At 47.3% G+C, this 16,593-nt stretch overlaps 1 protein-coding gene and 1 long non-coding RNA gene across 16 annotated transcripts in view; one reads left to right on the forward strand and one right to left on the reverse strand.

The window, feature by feature from the left end:
- LOC138688067 (uncharacterized) overlaps positions 1 to 8,842 on the reverse strand; it is a 42,289-nt gene extending 33,447 nt beyond the window's left edge. For 11 of the 12 annotated variants that reach the window (XR_011327125.1, XR_011327128.1, XR_011327127.1 and 8 more), the window contains exon 1: positions 2,278 to 3,897. This is a non-coding gene — a long non-coding RNA (uncharacterized lncRNA). Of the gene's footprint in view, positions 1 to 2,277; positions 3,898 to 8,452 lie in introns of those variants that run through there. The other variant, XR_011327121.1, reaches the window with a different exon arrangement.
- NR2F2 (nuclear receptor subfamily 2 group F member 2) lies at positions 977 to 16,436 on the forward strand. 4 transcript variants are annotated; one of them, XM_069798506.1, is made up of 5 exons: positions 5,826 to 6,100; positions 6,348 to 6,373; positions 7,632 to 7,848; positions 9,694 to 10,221; positions 13,314 to 16,436. In XM_069798506.1, the coding sequence occupies exons 1-5, from the start codon at positions 6,034 to 6,036 to the stop codon at positions 13,586 to 13,588; spliced, it is 1,113 nt and encodes a 370-aa protein (XP_069654607.1). In that variant the 5' UTR covers positions 5,826 to 6,033; the 3' UTR covers positions 13,589 to 16,436. The 4 variants fall into 4 exon arrangements, with proteins under 4 accessions (XP_069654606.1, XP_069654607.1, XP_069654604.1 ...); XM_069798505.1 differs by lacking the exons at positions 5,826 to 6,100; positions 6,348 to 6,373; positions 7,632 to 7,848 and adding an exon at positions 977 to 1,618; XM_069798503.1 differs by lacking the exons at positions 5,826 to 6,100; positions 6,348 to 6,373 and having other exon boundaries at positions 6,428 to 7,848; positions 9,673 to 10,221.
- The last annotated feature ends 157 nt before the right edge of the window (positions 16,437 to 16,593 follow it).

Below are 16,593 nucleotides of genomic sequence, written 5' to 3' on the forward strand. Positions count from 1 at the left end.
CCGGCCCTCCCCGAAGGCTGCAATGACAATCGCCTTCATACTTTTTCATCACCGATCGAGGTGGCAAAACCCTTTTGTAATTTTCATTAGCCCAGTAAACATGCAATTAACATGCAGCACTGTGGTTAACTTAATTCCTGTTTTAAGGCAAGGACAAGCAAGAAATGGAAGAGCGTTTGTTCCATTTGTCAAGTATGACACACTTCTTACCCTAACAGTTTCTTAAAATAAAAGCTCGGCTCCCCACCACCACGACCACCACCCCTCTTTCCAGAAACCCCCCACACTGATACACACACACACAAAAAGGAGCAGGAATCCATTAGTTGGAGAGTATTCTCCTGCCAAAGGCGGTATAATGTATTCCAAATTTTTCCCAAGCCCTCACTGTACTGGGGTCCCGTCCCCCCCCCGCCCCGGGAAGGGGGCTGACGAGCTGATATTTCTCGTGGGTGAAAGATTCAGCCTCCTCCTAACCGTATTCTTTTTTTTTTTTTTTTAATAAAATAAAACTAAACGTGCTTCCCATGTCTAAAAGTTGCCATGTTTGTGAAGGGGGTGGGGAAAAATGTCTCCAAGGGTTTCAATTAGCAACAAATGATTATTGCAACGGATTTTTGGTAATGAAAAAATGTGGAGTACCTCTTTCGAGCTGGGATCTCAGGGGCAGTGAAAGAGAGAGAGAGGAGGAGAGGGAGAGAAGGAGAGAGAGAGAAAGAGATTGCTGATTAGCTCGGATTCTTTCCCAACTTGCTTTAGCGTGTGCTTGCGTTCCCTGCCGACCCTACACAGGACACTATATATTTTTTCCCCTTCGGTGCATGTGTTGATAGTTCAGCCTGTAGTTGTTTGCGGTTGGCTTTTTTTTTTCTTTTTCTTTTTTTTTTTTTTCCTGCCGGGGAGGGGGGACGTGGGGAGGGGGGGGGGGCTGAAATCGGTCGCATCCATCCTACCCCCACAGTCATTAAGTTAGGAGATTTCCCTCTCTTATTTTTTTTTTCCTCCCCAATTGGAAGGGTGGGTTGTGAATATTTTTTCTTTTTTTTTTTTTTTTTTTTAAGTCTCGCCTTTCCAGCTCCAAACAAGGTGTAGGGAGACGCTCTTCCTTCTAAGGAATGAAATGAGAGACAAGGATCACTCAAAGACATCTCCTACCTTGGGCTTGGGGATTTTTTCTTAAAGGCGAGGCGCACATTCCTAAGCAGCTATGTACAAAGCCCCCCCTGAAATCTTGTCTGTGTAAAGTTAGAGTGTGTTCAGGATTTTTTTTTTTCCTCTCTCCCAAGGCTGATCGCTAATAATACATCGAAAGCACTTCCCTTTAGGTTGTGGGAAATCTATTCCCTTCACCTTGCCTCCTTTTTTTTTCCCCCTGAAGGCTGTAACTTCACTTTTTTTTTTTTGCCTCTTTTTTTTTTTTTATCAGTTTGCACAATCGCTTAGATAAACACCAAGAAGGAGACTTCTCTTTAATTACCCAACGCACATCTTTCTGGGGGGCAAACAGCGGTCTGATTATTTTTTTTTGTTTGTTTGTTTCACCTGCCAAACTAAAGGAGAGGTAGAAAAAGGAAGATGCAAGCGATTTGGGACCTTGAACAAGGCAAATATGGTTTTGGTATGTTTACTTATAGTTTTTTTCCTTCTTCTTTGACACTTTTTTCGGGCAATGTGTTGTGATTCTTGTGTTTCTCTTTTAAGGAAAACAAAAAATCCAAAAAAGCAAATGTTAGCTAACGTACGTCTTAAACGATCGTTTCTAAGGTTACGTGGGTTGCTCTAAGGAGGGGAAGAGGGGAGGGGGGGAGACCCAAGTATGTGTAATTGCAGCACCATCAGTTAGCACGTCCTTTAGCTAAATAAAGCAAGCAGCAAACAAACAAACAAGCGACCAAACCCAACGACCGGAATCGGCTTCCAGGTCCGAGGCAAAGGCAAAGCGCCTCAAAGTCATTTCCAAAGCAGCGTCCAGGAGGCAGAGCCCGGGCGCTGCCTCCCCTGCCTGGGTCTCAGGCTGCTGGGGGGGGAGCGGCAGGCTGACCTGCTCGGGAGGGTGGGGAGGGGAGGACAAGTCTCTTAACTTAAGTGATAGGTATTAAACTGCACGGAATTGTGTCGCCGTGTGCAGCTGGCAGCGTTTATTTAGGGGTGGGGGGGAAGGAAAAAAAAAAAAAAAAAGAGGTCGGTGGTGAAGGTATAGCGCCGAGATCCCCTCTCCCCCTCCGGTCCCTTCTCTGGCTAAGCAAGTACAATGGAAAGAAGCTGGAATATACTCACCATCCGAAGGTGTGGTTGGCAGTTCGGCTGAGGCTTTAAGGCAATTATTTATCCTCTTTTTTTTTTTTTTTTTAAGTATTATTGCAAAGGACGTAGATCTGACTTTAAGCAGCAAAAGTGTTTTGCTCTGACAACAGCATGCGAGGCACGGTTCCTCGTTTAAAAAAAAAAAAAAATCACAAAACAGGATCCCCCCCCCCCCCGATTCCCTTACCACCACTATCCCTTAAAAATACCTATTCGGTACAGCGCTCGCAGAAACCCTGATGCAGAAATCTTATAGTCCGGTCTAGGAGTGCCCAAGCCAATTAACTTTAAATCCTTAGGAATTAATCAGATTAAAATGTACAGAAGTTTCATTCTCGTATGCATACGTGAGCCAAAAGTCGTTTCCCTTTAAGAGATCCTTTTCTTTTAAAGTTGAATTTTAGGCAGATAAGAGACTTACACTAGGGGGCAGCCAGATACTGTACTTGCTCCAATCTTCAGCAATTTTTTTTCCTCTCTCACAGCATATGCTCTGATTTAGCACTGTAAATTTTTCAGAGGACCCAACTCTGACAGCCCCTGGTGATTTTCAAAGTACCACAAGCCAGTGGTTAAAAATTGCATTGACTTGGAAGTTCAGAGGCACACAATAGGAGCCACTTTCCCTATTCATGGAACTTCAGTGTGGTGGAAGAGAAAAACACACACATACTACATTGAGGGAGAAGAGGAATTCATTGAATTCTGTTAGACGTAACTGCTTTCCACTGAGTTCAGAGCGAAACTCAGTATTTGTTCGATGCTGTATTCATATTGCGATTTAATCTAGAAAGAATTAGAGGACTGTTAGGCAGCTTTCTGCCAGGAAAGCAGCTTCCCCCTCCTTCCTCCTCTTTTTTAAAACCTAAAGATTTACACCGGCTCTATCCCCTACTCTATTTTAGCAAAATAAATCCTTCCACTCCCTCTCATTAAAATAAATTTACATCTGCAGTAAAATGGCAGGAGGGATGCGTTTGTTTATTTGGAAAACCAATGCGGTCTTAGTTTTAAAACAGAGCATTTCCATTGTCATTAGGCTCGGAGAAGGACAGTTGAGAATCTCCCCCTTCTTTGTGAGGCGCTCAGGTTTCGAGTATTATTTAGCGAAATTAGATGCAGTTCATTTTTACATTCATCTGTTCTGCCTCAACCCACTCGCAGGGGTGTTTTCAAATAAACAGCAAAGCATCTAATGGTGCTAATAGATAGTTATATTGCTGCATCCCTCGAAGAGCAAATAGTTAATCTGGGGCATTCTTCATTAATGCTTGAGCAATCAGCGTATACGGCGGCTTTTAAGCGTATATCAATGGCTTTTCATTTTTACGATCATACGTTCAAACTATTAATATCGTACGTCCTGTTAAAACCGCTTTCTCTTCTGATTTCTGCATTTGTTAAGACGGCATTAATGTTTTTTCATGTGGTGAATTAATCCTGTTTACTTTGTCAGATTTGAGACAGGAAAGGTTGGTGTTGGGTTGGGTTTTTGTTTGGGGGTTTTTTTGGTTGGGTTTTTTGTTTGTTTTTTTTTTTTCCTCAGGAAATTCAGCATCAGCAACAATCTGTGACTATTCTGCATTTTGAACCCCCACCTTCTCCCACCCTCCCCAAAAGGTGACCTCCTCGCCTCTGGGTTATTTGGAAATCATAAGGCAGTTCCCCACATTTTAACGGGGAAAGACTCCTTTCCCCTCTTCTGCCTTTCCAGTCCCTCCTGGTCCCTGTTTCAGGGAAAGGTTATTTTTGCTCCGTCAGGATCAATGGGAGTGCCGCAGCCTTGCCTTTGAAATTGAGCCGCAGTACATCTTCGTTCGTGGGGTCTTAACACACCAGGTTTCGAAGCAGGACATTGTCAAGTCTAGGTGCTTTTTACAACTTTCCAGTCATCTCAGCACCTGCGGCTTTAGCCACATATATTATTCCTGCGGCAGAAGGGGGTGTGCATGTGGCAACATGAAAAAGTGTGTGTGAGGAGGTGAGGGGCAATTAATCCTTTACAGAGTTGTGCACAGGTCTGCGTCCCCATGTCCGTACTCGGTGGCCAGCTCGAATGTGAGCGTACATACACTGTGCGTGTGTTCGCAGAGGAGGAATTGCCTGGCCGGGCATTCATCTGTCTATTTTAACGTGTTTTCTTTTTTTATCTCTCCGTCCCTTCGCCTGTCCGAGTGTCTTTGGCCATTTTCACCAGGAGATGAACTCAAAAGTCCCCGTTCCGCTGCCCGGTAGCTATATTCAGCGGGAAATAAATAAACAACTGCGTACTTAGATCGGTTACCTCTTTAGTGGTGCTCCCACTATAGCACAGAGGTTGTGTTACCGTGTCAGGGTACGTGGGATCCGAAGGGGAAAAAAAAAAAAAGAAAAAAACCCAAACCCCAATCCCCCCCACAAAACCCCAAAATAAAGTTAAAGGGGTCGGGACGAGCTGCGTTACGGCGATGCCGCAGAGGTTGCGAGGGAAAAGACGCGGGTGTCACGTTCTGCCGAGCGGCGTTGCGGGGTTTTCTTTCCTCCGTCGCGCTAAGGGGAAGGGGCAGACGGTGTCTGGCGTGAAACCGCCGTCCTCTCGGCCGGCCCGCCGGCTCACCGGGGCGCCGGGGGACGCGGCGCCCGCGCGGGGAGGAGCGCTCGGGCGGAGCGGCGATGCCCCGTTACCCCGCCGGGGCCGGGGCCGGGGCCGGGGCCGGGAGAGCGGCCCGCACCGCAGCGCCGGGGCGGGACGCGGGACGCTCGGCAGCACCCCGCGGCTCGGCGGGCGGCCGGGGCACGGGGCGAGCGCAGGTGCCGCCGCCGTCCCCGTCCTCCTCCCGCCGGTCGGCCCGGAGCGAGGCCGAGGGGGCCGAGGGCACCGCCGCCCCCGCCAGCGCCCGGCGGGACCTCCGGCGGGCGGGCGCCCGCGTACCTGCGCAGCCCTGCCCCTGACGGGGAGACGGCGGCCGCTCCCCTCCCCCAGGCGGCGGCGGAGGGGCTCGGGTTTATTTTATTCGGGGAGTTTTACCTCATTTTAGCGTCAGTTTTTATGATTCTCACCCGCGCCCCCCCCCCCCACCTCCGCGCCCCGCCGCTCCCCACGACCCCCGAGGCCGTGCCCCGGCGGGCGGCCCCAGGTGAGGCGGCGGCGCTCCGCTCCCCTCGCCGGGCTCGCCTTAACCCCTGGCTCCGACGGGGGAAGCACGAGACGGCGGGGAACCGGGGCGAGGAGTAAAGAGCGAGAGGAGCGCGGAGCCGGCGCGGAGCGGCGTGCGCGGGGGGACGCCCCGGCCCCGGCCCCCGTGGCGGCGGCGGCGGCGGGGCGGCGCCTGCCTCTAGGACCGCGCGGGCGGCGGCGGCGGCCATGGCAGGCCGCGCAGGGCGTCGCGGCCCAATGAGGGCCGAGGGGCGGGGCGCGAGCTTTTGACCAGTCAAACGCCGGTCGGGTTGCCTTATAAGGCGCGCGGTCGCCATGGCAACGTGCGCTAAGTTGCAGCAGTCGTGTCAAAGTTCACTCTCCCGCCAGCGGGGCGAGCGGCCGGCGGGGAGCGCGCTCGCCACTCGGCCCACACGCCGCCCGCCCGCGCCGCCGCGCCCCGCCCCGCCCCTCCCCTCACCGCCGCCGGGGGGGGGGGAGCCCCCGCTTTTTTTGGGGGGGGGGGGGGAAGGGCTGGCGCTCTCCCCCCCGCTCTCCCCGTGGTGATTTTCCCCTCTCCCCCCCCGGCTGAGAGCGATGCTGCGCGCTGGGTTATGATCCTTCCCTCTCTCCCTCCTCCTCCTCCTCCTCCTCCTCCTCCTCCTCCTCCTCCTCTCCTCCTCCTCCTCCTCTCCTCCTCCTCCTCCTCCCGCTCCCCTCTTTTATCATCCTGGCTGGCTGGGCGCTGCGCTGGCGAGTTGACTCCTTCCCTCCCCCCCGCCCCGCGGCCCCCCTCCCCCCGCCCGCGCCGTGAGCACCGGCGGCGCGGAGGCGAGAGCCCACTTGCGAGGCGGCAGAAGCAGCATAAGGCAGCGCGGCGGCGGCGGCAGCGGCGGCGGCGGCGGCAGCGGCAGCACCCGAGCGGCGGCGGCGGCGGCGGGAGCGGCGGCGGGAGCGGCGGCGGCGGCGGCGGCGGGGACACGGCGCGGCGGGAGCGGCGAAGCGGCTGAGCGGGGCAGAGCGGAGCGCAGCGCGGCGGGGACGGAGAGGAGGAACAAATAAAGAATCATAATCATAATAATTAATAATAATAACAATAATAATAATAATAAAAAGGCGAGGAGAGGAGGAGGAGGAGGAGGAGGAAAAAAAACAAACAGCCAGCCCCCCCACCCCCGAGCCCAAAAGAGGGAGAGAGAGAGAGAAAGAGAGCAGCGCCCGGGCGGAGCGGCGGAGAGGAAGAATTAAAGCGAGCGAAGGAGGGAGGAGAGACAGAGCAGAGAGAGAGAGAGGAGGAAAGAGGAGGAAAAAAAAAAAAAAAAAAGGCCCACAAAAACAAAGCGATCGCAGTTGATGTTGCTGCTGCAAGCTGGACTTCCAAAAACTACGGCGAGACCGTCCGCTCTCCGCGCCGAGAAAAGTCTCCTCAGCTGTGCGTGTTTTTTTCCGCTGTGTGTGTAATCTTTAACCTTTTATTCATTCTTATTTTGATGGCTTTCCTGAATGGCTGACTGCGAGCTTCCCTGGACCTGGCCCCCAGACACCCGCCTCTCCTCCTTCAACTACTCTGCTGCAGATCAGCTCTAAGAGAGAGAGAGGGAGATCTTTGAAGAGATTTTTTTTTTTTCTCCTCTCTCTCTCTCTCTCTCCCTCTCTCCCCCACCCCCACCACCCCTTTACTTTGCTCTCCTGGAGCCCAGACAATCGACTCGCAACTCGCCCCCCCGCACACACACCTCCATCGCCCCGTGCTTCTGCACCTTCGCCGGTACCGGGAGATCCCCCCCACCCCGACCCTCCTGAAAAAAAAAAAAGGAAAAAAAACCCAAACCAAACCAAAACAAGGCAAAACAACAAAAGAGAGAGGGGGAAAGAGAGAGACAGGGGAGGAGGAGGAAAAAAAAAAAAAAGACTGCTGCAAAGCTGATCTGAAAAGCAAAGCAAACAAACTTTGAAAATAAAGGGGGAACAGGAAGTTTGGCAACGGTGTCCAATAGATATGGCAATGGTAGTCGGTGCGTGGCGAGACCCCCAGGACGATGTGCCCGGAGCTCAGGGAACGCAGCCTTCGCAAGCCCCGCCGGTGCAGGGACCTCCGGCCGGGGCCCCGCACACCCCACAGACCCCGGGGCCCGGGGGCCCTCCCAGTACGCCAGCCCAGACCAACCCGCCAAGCCAGCAGAACCAAGGAGACAAACAGCAGCAGCAGCAGCACATTGAATGTGTGGTTTGTGGGGACAAGTCTAGTGGCAAACATTATGGCCAGTTTACCTGCGAGGGTTGCAAGAGTTTCTTCAAGCGGAGTGTAAGGAGGAATCTCAGCTACACTTGTCGTGCCAACAGGAACTGTCCCATTGACCAGCACCACCGCAATCAGTGTCAGTACTGCCGCCTCAAAAAATGCCTCAAAGTTGGCATGAGACGGGAAGGTATTGGGATTTCATTTGTTTTGCAATTTTTTTTCACTCGCTGCGTTTGGGGGTTTGTTTTGGTTGTTGGTTTGGGGTTGTTTTTTTAATTCTTATTATTCCTAACCTCCCTCCCCAAACCCCAAACCCAGCCAGAACCTTTCCCCACCCCCACCCCCCGAATAAACAGACAGAAACTTTCTCGTAATGAAAGAAAGAGGTGTTGGAGGGGGTGGGCAGAGGAGGCAGGGGCTCTTGCATGCTCTCTCCTGCACTCGTAATTGATTTGTGTTTGTTTTGATTTTGCTGATGGAGGTTTATTGGAAGTGGATTTTTAGTTTCACGCTGCTTAGGAGCGAGATGATTATTCTGACGTGGGGTTACTTTTCCTTCATGCTTCCTCCTGCATGCTCAGCGTTAGCCCCCGTCCCCCGAGCAGCTCCGGGTGCGTGTGTCCGTGTGTGTCCCTGTGCCCGTGTGTGTACACACACACACGCAGCCTCACGAGATGCACGCGCGCGCACACACACACACACACACATATATATATCTCTCTCCTCCAGCACCCTGCCTTAGATTGCAATTTTACACAGGCGGTTCAAATTACTATTACAATGGGACTCACCCTACCGAGGCTCTACAGCACTCCACTGTGGATTCCCAGCCGGATTTTTTTCCTCCTTTAAAAATATATATATATATATACACACACGCATATCCGCGCGTGTGTGTACATACATATTTCCGTGTGCCTGCCTCTCCTGATTGTTATTATCGCACTTTTCTCTTCTTCCTCTTATTTTCTTGTTCCTCCGGGAGAGGCAGGAGGGGGGAGAAGGGACCGGGGCGGGGGGGGGGGGAGAAGGAGCAGCCCAGAAGTAAGTGTGGGGTGCTCGGGTCTCTGCAAGTCGAGTCTTTGTGATATAAAATTAGACGAGAAATGTGAGCCTGCAGTTTTCCAGTGCGTGCTCTGTGTCTGGACGCTGCTATGTAGGTTAAGGGTTAGGGGGCTTGGGACTTGCTGGGCTCCTCTCTTTGTGTTTCTGCAAGAGTAACTAACCTTGTAATACGTGCGATAACAAATATAAATCAAGCACATTTTTAGGCATTCGCCCTGCTTGCTGTCTCTCTGCCTCTGAGCCCTTTTTCTCTCTCCTTTTTCTCTCGCTGTCACCGTGTAAATTTATTAACAAAATGAAAGGCCCACTTTCCATGGGCAGCTGAGGAAGGTGCCTTTGGATAATGCCCCCAGTCTCGCCGGGGGACCTGCCGGGGATGTTGTGGGGTGATCTCGCCTCCTTTGATATTTTTTATCGGGGGGGGGTGGGGGGTGGAATATGTAATAACAGGAGCAACAATATATTCAGTGGGCGAGAAACGCGTGTGGGACCAGCGCCGGGGATTTTGAACTGAAGTGTTTCTTCCCTCTTCCCCCCCTCCCTCCCCATCCCGCTCCCCCAGCCTCAAATCCGTAAGCTGGTGTAGATGTAATGAAGAAAAATACCCGGGCACACAAAGACGCATCCCACATCTTTTGAAGGAGGGGTGGCGGTGGAGCCGGGGGGGGTGTGAAATAACTGAATTGTGGTGTGTTTGGGGAAGTGAGGATCTCGGGCTCCTTCAGGCAGTCCTGGCCGAGCGGCTGGCATTGCTCAGCTTTTATTGTTGCTTTTACTTGACCCGGGAACCGCGGAGCCTTAAAGCGGGGCGCGGGCTGAACTCTGGCTGGAAAAATGCATGTTCCCCCTTAAGCTGACTTGGTACGGTGTCACACAGGCACGCACAGGCACACAAAGCAGGCTGTATTTGAACCGATGGTCGCAATTCAGATATTAATAGCTGTAGTTTCTTCTTTATTTACTGCAGCGGTCCAGAGGGGCAGAATGCCACCCACACAGCCAACTCATGGTCAGTTCGCCTTGACAAACGGGGACCCTCTCAACTGCCATTCCTACCTATCCGGATATATCTCCCTTCTTCTGAGAGCAGAGCCCTACCCCACCTCCCGCTTTGGCAGTCAGTGCATGCAACCCAACAACATCATGGGCATCGAGAACATTTGTGAACTGGCAGCTAGGATGCTCTTCAGCGCGGTGGAGTGGGCCAGGAATATCCCCTTCTTCCCAGACCTCCAGATCACAGACCAGGTGGCCCTCCTGAGGCTGACCTGGAGCGAGTTGTTTGTCCTCAACGCTGCCCAGTGCTCCATGCCCCTCCACGTAGCTCCGCTCCTGGCAGCTGCTGGCCTCCACGCTTCGCCAATGTCTGCTGACCGAGTGGTCGCCTTTATGGACCACATACGAATCTTCCAAGAGCAAGTAGAAAAACTGAAAGCATTGCATGTCGACTCTGCAGAATATAGCTGTTTAAAGGCCATAGTCCTCTTCACCTCAGGTAGGCAGCATTTCTTTGCTCTTCCTTTTTCCTTCCCCCGGCCCCCCCTGAGAACTGTTTGCTCTCGCAAAGTGTTACTGCCTGCACCCCATCACTGCTCCCTGCCCCCGAGAACCAGTGCGGTCTCTTTCCTTTTAGGAACCGGTGCCCTGTGGTCTCCCCTTCAGGGCCTCGGATCTGAGCATCCCATCTTCGAGGGAGTGCGAAATTAAAAAAAAAAAAAAAAAAAAAAGACATAATAACACACACACACAAAAAGGCAACCAAAACACACCCCAACCCTAGTTGAATAATGCTGGGGACAGGGGAAGAGGGGGCTCGGGGAGAGGCACCCATTCGCCGTGAGAGACTGCGCTTTTCCCATTGAAAATAATATTTTATTTAACAGTATAGCTCTGGGTTGTTGCATTTAATGACACGCATCCGAACAGCAGCAAAATCTGTTTGATGTTGTTAAATACAAGTCGTCCTATCAGTGAAACCACTTTAAAAAGAAGATCATTTTATGGGCAGCCAGGAAGGGAAAAAAGCCCTGCAGGATTAAAAATTGAATTAAAAAAAAAAAGTTAAATGCGCAAAGCTGAGTTTAAAATATGTTCCCTGCCATCCCATAAAATAAAATAAATCAACTTTCCAAAGAGCTGTCTCTGATTTAAACAGAATGTGGCAGTGAGCAGTTCTGTGTCATTTAAGCTAAGGGGAAAAGTTTGCATTTGTACCCAGCAGGAACAGCATAGTCCAAAGCGAGTAGCGGGTGCGAAAAGATCATTACCATAAGTAGACAGGGATAGTATGAAAAAGTAAGAGGAGACTGAAGCTGCCGCTCCGCAGTGTAATTCCGGGGTGGCACAACCATGCCTCTCCCGAGGAAAAGACCTCGAGGTGTTTCTTAGATAATCAAAGAGAGAGGGGGGAAAATATGTGTCAACTTTTGCTGCCTAGAAATAGTGCATGAGTTATAAAGCAATAATTGAGTGCGTTGTGAAATCTAATTAGCTTGCACTAGAGTTTAACCTGGGTGAGTAATAATCCTGATATTAACTCTGGAGGCTAAATTCTTTCTTTCTTTTTTTTTTTTTTTTTTGAGGGGAAAAAAAATCTGCTCGCTAATTTGTGCAATACGTTATCTCAGATTGCTAACTTTAAGGCTGCATCGGCAACCCAGTGTGCTGGAGCCCTAGAAGTTTTGGGATTAAGTTTAAAAATACCTATATTTCTCCTGTAACTCATTTGAAAGCTTGGGAAAGTGGCCACGCGATAAACATATGAATGGAAGCAGGACCTGTAAAATAATTACTCATCGGAGTTTTTTAAAGCCTGATATCAGGAAACAGGAAAAAAATGTAGTTTATGTGGGAAAAGAAGGGCTCACAATCCATTCCTTGTTGTGTTAAAGGGGGTCTGGGGAACGAAGTCATTTTCTGGACTTTGTCCAGGTTCTGGGTCGTGACCTAAACTTCCTTTTATATATTATTGCTTTACACATAAAAAACTTCTCTTTTTTTTTTCCTTCCCCCCCCCCCAAATTACTCGTGCTAAAGTCCTAAGGTGATCAATGAGCAGGGCGCATCTAGCCACAGGGAGACAGGGATCCTGAGTGGGAAGGGGTGTACGTGGGGTGCTTATTTTATTTTTCTATCCTTTTCTAGGATGCATTTTCCTTTCCCTCGCTCAAACGCTCAGCGAGGATCCCACACACGCTCACATCCCTCCCCAGCCCCTGGCCAGCTCACACCCACACCGAGGAGTTTATTTCCAATCCTGCCTTTTCTCCCAAATCACTTTTTTTTTTTTTTTTTTTTTTAGCCTTCTGAGAAAACAATCGTCCGATCCTGTCGTAACTGTTTAATTTATTACTATTTTCAAAATGTGAGGCCTGGCGTGTAAATTGCCTCCCAACTAGATAAACGTTTCTTGTTATCTGATTCTGGGGAAGATAGCCGCATGCAAAAAAAAAAAAAAAAAAAAAAAGGGTGATGCATGCAGCTTCTGCAGCACCCCAATAACACTCCCTGATGTAAAGCAGACGCACATAGATGCATATAATGTTTGCTGCAGCCTCTTTTAAGATGAAAAAAAAAAAATCTGGGTTCTAATGACTCGCAGAATATGCATGTGTTAGCCCTGTGCCTAGGAAAGCCACAGGGAGGTCAGGTCACAACCTGTGCTCTTTCAGCACAGACGTCTCTGATTTAAAGGGAACTTATTGTATTTTAGCGTATCAGGAAAAAAAAGAGAAAAAAATGTCCAGACCCTATCAGGGAGTTTTCTTCTTGTAAGGGCCTTTAGGTTTAAAAAGAAGAAGAAGAGGAAAAAAAAGAGGGGGGAGTGGAGGGGGGGGAAGAAAGAAAGAGAAAAGAAAAGAGGGGGGAAAAGAAACAGCTCAAATGAACAGAGAGATCACAGTTTGCATGGCTGCCTCTGAATAGGCTAAACTGACAAGATCAGTTTTAAAGGGCCACTTAAATCAGTTTCAAAGACTGAAGAAAAACGCGTTGTCTTCTTTGGGGGAGAATCTGTTGCTGGATCGGGGGCGCCATTATCTTTGGCTGGGCCAGTTTTTTATTATTATTATGATTTCTGTCACTATTATTAGTATTCCTTCGCATCACATGGTTGGGCTCTCCCCAATTATTTTCCGGGGGGGGGGGGGCGGGGGGGGAGAAATAGTGGCTCCCTTTCCCCCTTTTCGACTCAAGCCTTCCCCGCCCCCCCCAGCCTTTCCCCCTAAAAATGCAGATATACGAAATTACGCTTGGCCAGCACCTCCTTGTCACCCCCTCAGGTCTGTCATGCCATTAGAAATCTCGAATCTTGGAGATTCTCAGTCCTAAAGGAGACCCTCCAGAAGAGAGAGAAATACAAACACACACACATACACAGGGAGAGAGAGATTGTCCCTTTTGGTAAAACCTACTTAAACTCTGGGGGGCGAGGTGATGGCGCACTACCTACACTTAATTCTAGCAATAAAAAAGATCAAATTAAAAATTTTTAAAAAACCAGAAACCAAACTTTTTAATCTGATGATTGTTTTCTTTTTTTCTTTTCTTTCTTTTTCTTTTTTTTTTTTTTAATACACTTTCTTCTAGATGCCTGTGGTCTCTCTGATGTAGCCCATGTTGAAAGTTTACAGGAGAAGTCACAGTGTGCTTTGGAAGAGTATGTTAGGAGCCAGTATCCCAACCAGCCAACACGATTCGGGAAGCTATTACTACGTCTCCCCTCCCTTCGCACTGTCTCCTCTTCTGTCATAGAGCAATTGTTTTTCGTCCGTTTGGTAGGTAAAACCCCCATAGAAACCCTAATCAGGGATATGTTACTGTCTGGCAGCAGTTTTAACTGGCCTTATATGTCCATTCAATAAAATATTCGAGAGAGAAAAAAAAATTTAAAAAAATTAAAAATTGAGAAGGGAGATGAAAGAGAGTGAAAGGAAAGCAAATGACATTTGGGTTCTGGTTGTTTCTTAAATTTCCTTCTGCTAAGAAAGGATGTAAAAGGATGTTACAAGTTTGCTAAGAGAAGACAGGAAAAAATTAATGGACTGTGAATTTAAAAAGAGACTGTCAAATGAACTTTTACAGAATGCATTAAAAACTCCCGTGTCGTTCAGAAAAAAAAACTTGCTACTTATCATTTTTTGTAAAAAATAAAAAAAGAGAGAAAGAAAAAAGAAAGAAAGAAAAAAGAGAAAGAAGAAGAAAAGAAATGATGGTCGGCTTTTTCTTTTTTTCTTTTTTCTTCTTTTTTTTCTTTTTTTTGGGGTAAACTTTTTAAAAAATCTCGCTTAAAGTGCATTTAAAGGAAATTTGGAGAAAATTAGCAGAATGGAAGAAAGTAAGTCTTTTTTTTCCAAATTATTAATTGTCCTATGTGTCTATGTACCTATAGCTGTTCTTTTTTGTATTTTTCTGGTTTCAAACCAGTTTATTCTGTGGTTCTATAATAATTTTTGATATAACCTTGGCTTCTTTAAAAAAAAAAAAACTGTGTATCCTTAAAATATATGTTCTGAAAGAATTAAAACTGAGTCCACGAAAGTATCATAGGAAGAAAGGAAAAGAGAAAAAAAAAACCCCTCAACAACACAATGATGGAAGCGCACTTAAGGTGGTGACCCAAAATCTAGCTTGAAGCTGAGAGAGCTATAATTATATAGACCCGAATGAACCACACGTGTCATATAACTACCCCCAAATCTAGGTTTTTTGATATTTCGGACAGAAAATGAACTGTGGGGATTTATTATAGGTAGAAGGAATTCGTGTCCAAGACACACTACGGTTTTGATTTAAAAAAACAAACAAACAAGCAAAGTGAACTTTTGTAATTTGAATTGGGTTCCACATAGTTCATCATGAATTGTTATTAAACTCCTCTATCTGTTTGTATATTTGCAAGCCCTTTGTATTATAATAATTGTTGATATTTTCCCTTTTTAAAAAATACCATTGAAATCAGCATGACAAAATAACACTGTTGGCACTTATAGATAACGTGATTGATTCAGTATCTTAGAGTTTACAGTTTTGTGTTTAAAAAAACTGAAGGTTTTTTTTTTAAGTGCAACATTTCTGTATACTGTAAAAGTTATAATAACTGAACTGTTTGGTCGAGTCTTTGTGTGTTATATTCCAAGGAAAATTGAAAGTATTCAGAAATTAAAATATTATTTGATATCTGAAACTTGTTTGGCTGTCATAAATGTCTTTCAGAAACCACATTACTTCTCTATAGTTTGCAGTCATTTAAGTCCATAGGCGATTGATTTGTTTACTTGTCACAGTAAGTTTGTAGCAGATGTATTGTAGTGTATTTACCTGTTTAATTCCGGGATGGGGGCGGAGGACTTAAGTTCGTGGTTTATCTCTGGTTTTAGGAAGTACTATGCTGAAATGGTAAACCATCAACCCCCATTCATCTAATCCTCCTGTTAATTAAAAATGGATTTTCTGGAAAAAAAAGGCCCTTATTTTTGTCACACTTAAGTGCCTGCGTAGGAAAGGTATTGTTGTGAAAAAGTATTAGAAATCTGGAGATCAGTATCTATTTTATGATCAGAATGGGGCGAAAAATCTTTTGTAAATGTCTGACATACGCGCACAAGATCATTCAAGCAAGGTAATAGCAGTATTGTAAATATAGGTCAGTTGTTTGCAATGAGTTTTCTTTAAGTATGTGTGATTTTTTATAATACTCCGTAGTTGCCATCTATCGTTGTCATTGAGAGGTCTTCAAATGGAGTGGCTTTAGCTTCTAGCACTGAGGAGTCGGTTTTTAATGTATATATACTCTCAAGTGGATTTTTTTTACCTTAGACTGTGAAAGCATGACCACAGGTCATCTCTATATTTTACATATGGGATATATGTCTGTATGTATACTTGCATACATACATGCGTAGGCGTACATGCATCTTTCCTGTGTAGCTACAGGGCCCTCTCTTGCAGTCCTCACACAGGCACAGCTCCCACTGATGTGGTGGGGACCTGCCTGGGCGAGTGGCATAGGATCGGACACACCATTTGTGAATTTAGTGCTATCCCGAGCAGGCGAAAAAAACCCAAACCTGAAGGAAGGCAAGATGATGTGGTTTTGCAAGGGGTTGATATTTTGGGTTGTGTGCGTGCGTGTCTCTTTTTTTCTTTTTTTTTTTCCCCTTTTCTTCTTTCTCTCTCTCTCTGTCTCCCCCCACCCGCCCTCCCCTTGGTCTATAGCAGATGCTTTGTATGTGAAAGCTTGCAATTTTGTTCTTGTCTGAGGCTTCCCCCTCTCCCTTTTTACCACACGTAACTACACCATGTTGTGGTTTCACAAAAAGAGAGAGAGGGAGGGAGAGAGATCATTCTGTAAAGTCGATTAAACCCTGATCTTTAGTGTGTTCCAGTTAGACACATCTGTACTGGGGGCAGAGGGGCGTATGACTGTGAATTTGAGCAGAGTTTTACATCTGAATCATGGCTCCTTTTCTATAAATATATAAATATATATAAATATATAAATATACTATTATTGCAGGGGATTGCTGACCTCTAGATTTAGCTTTTTCTATTGCAAGTGCTATCCATGTGAGTGTGTGTGTGTGAAGTTTTTATGCTTACTAAGAACACAGGATCTTGACTTGTTTGTTTTGTGTTAGTTTATTGTAAACAACCATTTGTTGTAAATTGTTATTGGCATTAAATTATAATTTATGATTTTCAAATCCAAAACATTCTCTGCTTTTTATGTTTTAAAGCCTGTAAGCTATCTCTGTATTTATAAGTTTCTTGCAGCGAGCTTTGGTTCACAGAGAATAATAGTAAACAGAAAATGCACCAGGGTTAAATAAAAACACACACACACACACACACACGCACGCACACACAC

The sequence above is a fragment of the Haliaeetus albicilla genome, chromosome 12 (genome assembly GCF_947461875.1).
Source record: "Haliaeetus albicilla chromosome 12, bHalAlb1.1, whole genome shotgun sequence".
Taxonomy (NCBI): domain Eukaryota; kingdom Metazoa; phylum Chordata; class Aves; order Accipitriformes; family Accipitridae; genus Haliaeetus; species Haliaeetus albicilla.

Excerpts from the sequence above, each read along its gene's own strand:
- NR2F2 (XM_069798503.1), top strand. The coding sequence starts at position 7,419 with ATGGCAATGGTAGTCGGTGCGTGGCGAGACCCCCAGGACGATGTGCCC. Across the intron at positions 7,849-9,672 it reads AGTTGGCATGAGACGGGAAG|TTTCTTCTTTATTTACTGCA; the intron begins GTATTGGGATTT and ends TAATAGCTGTAG. Across the intron at positions 10,222-13,313 it reads CATAGTCCTCTTCACCTCAG|ATGCCTGTGGTCTCTCTGAT; the intron begins GTAGGCAGCATT and ends ACTTTCTTCTAG.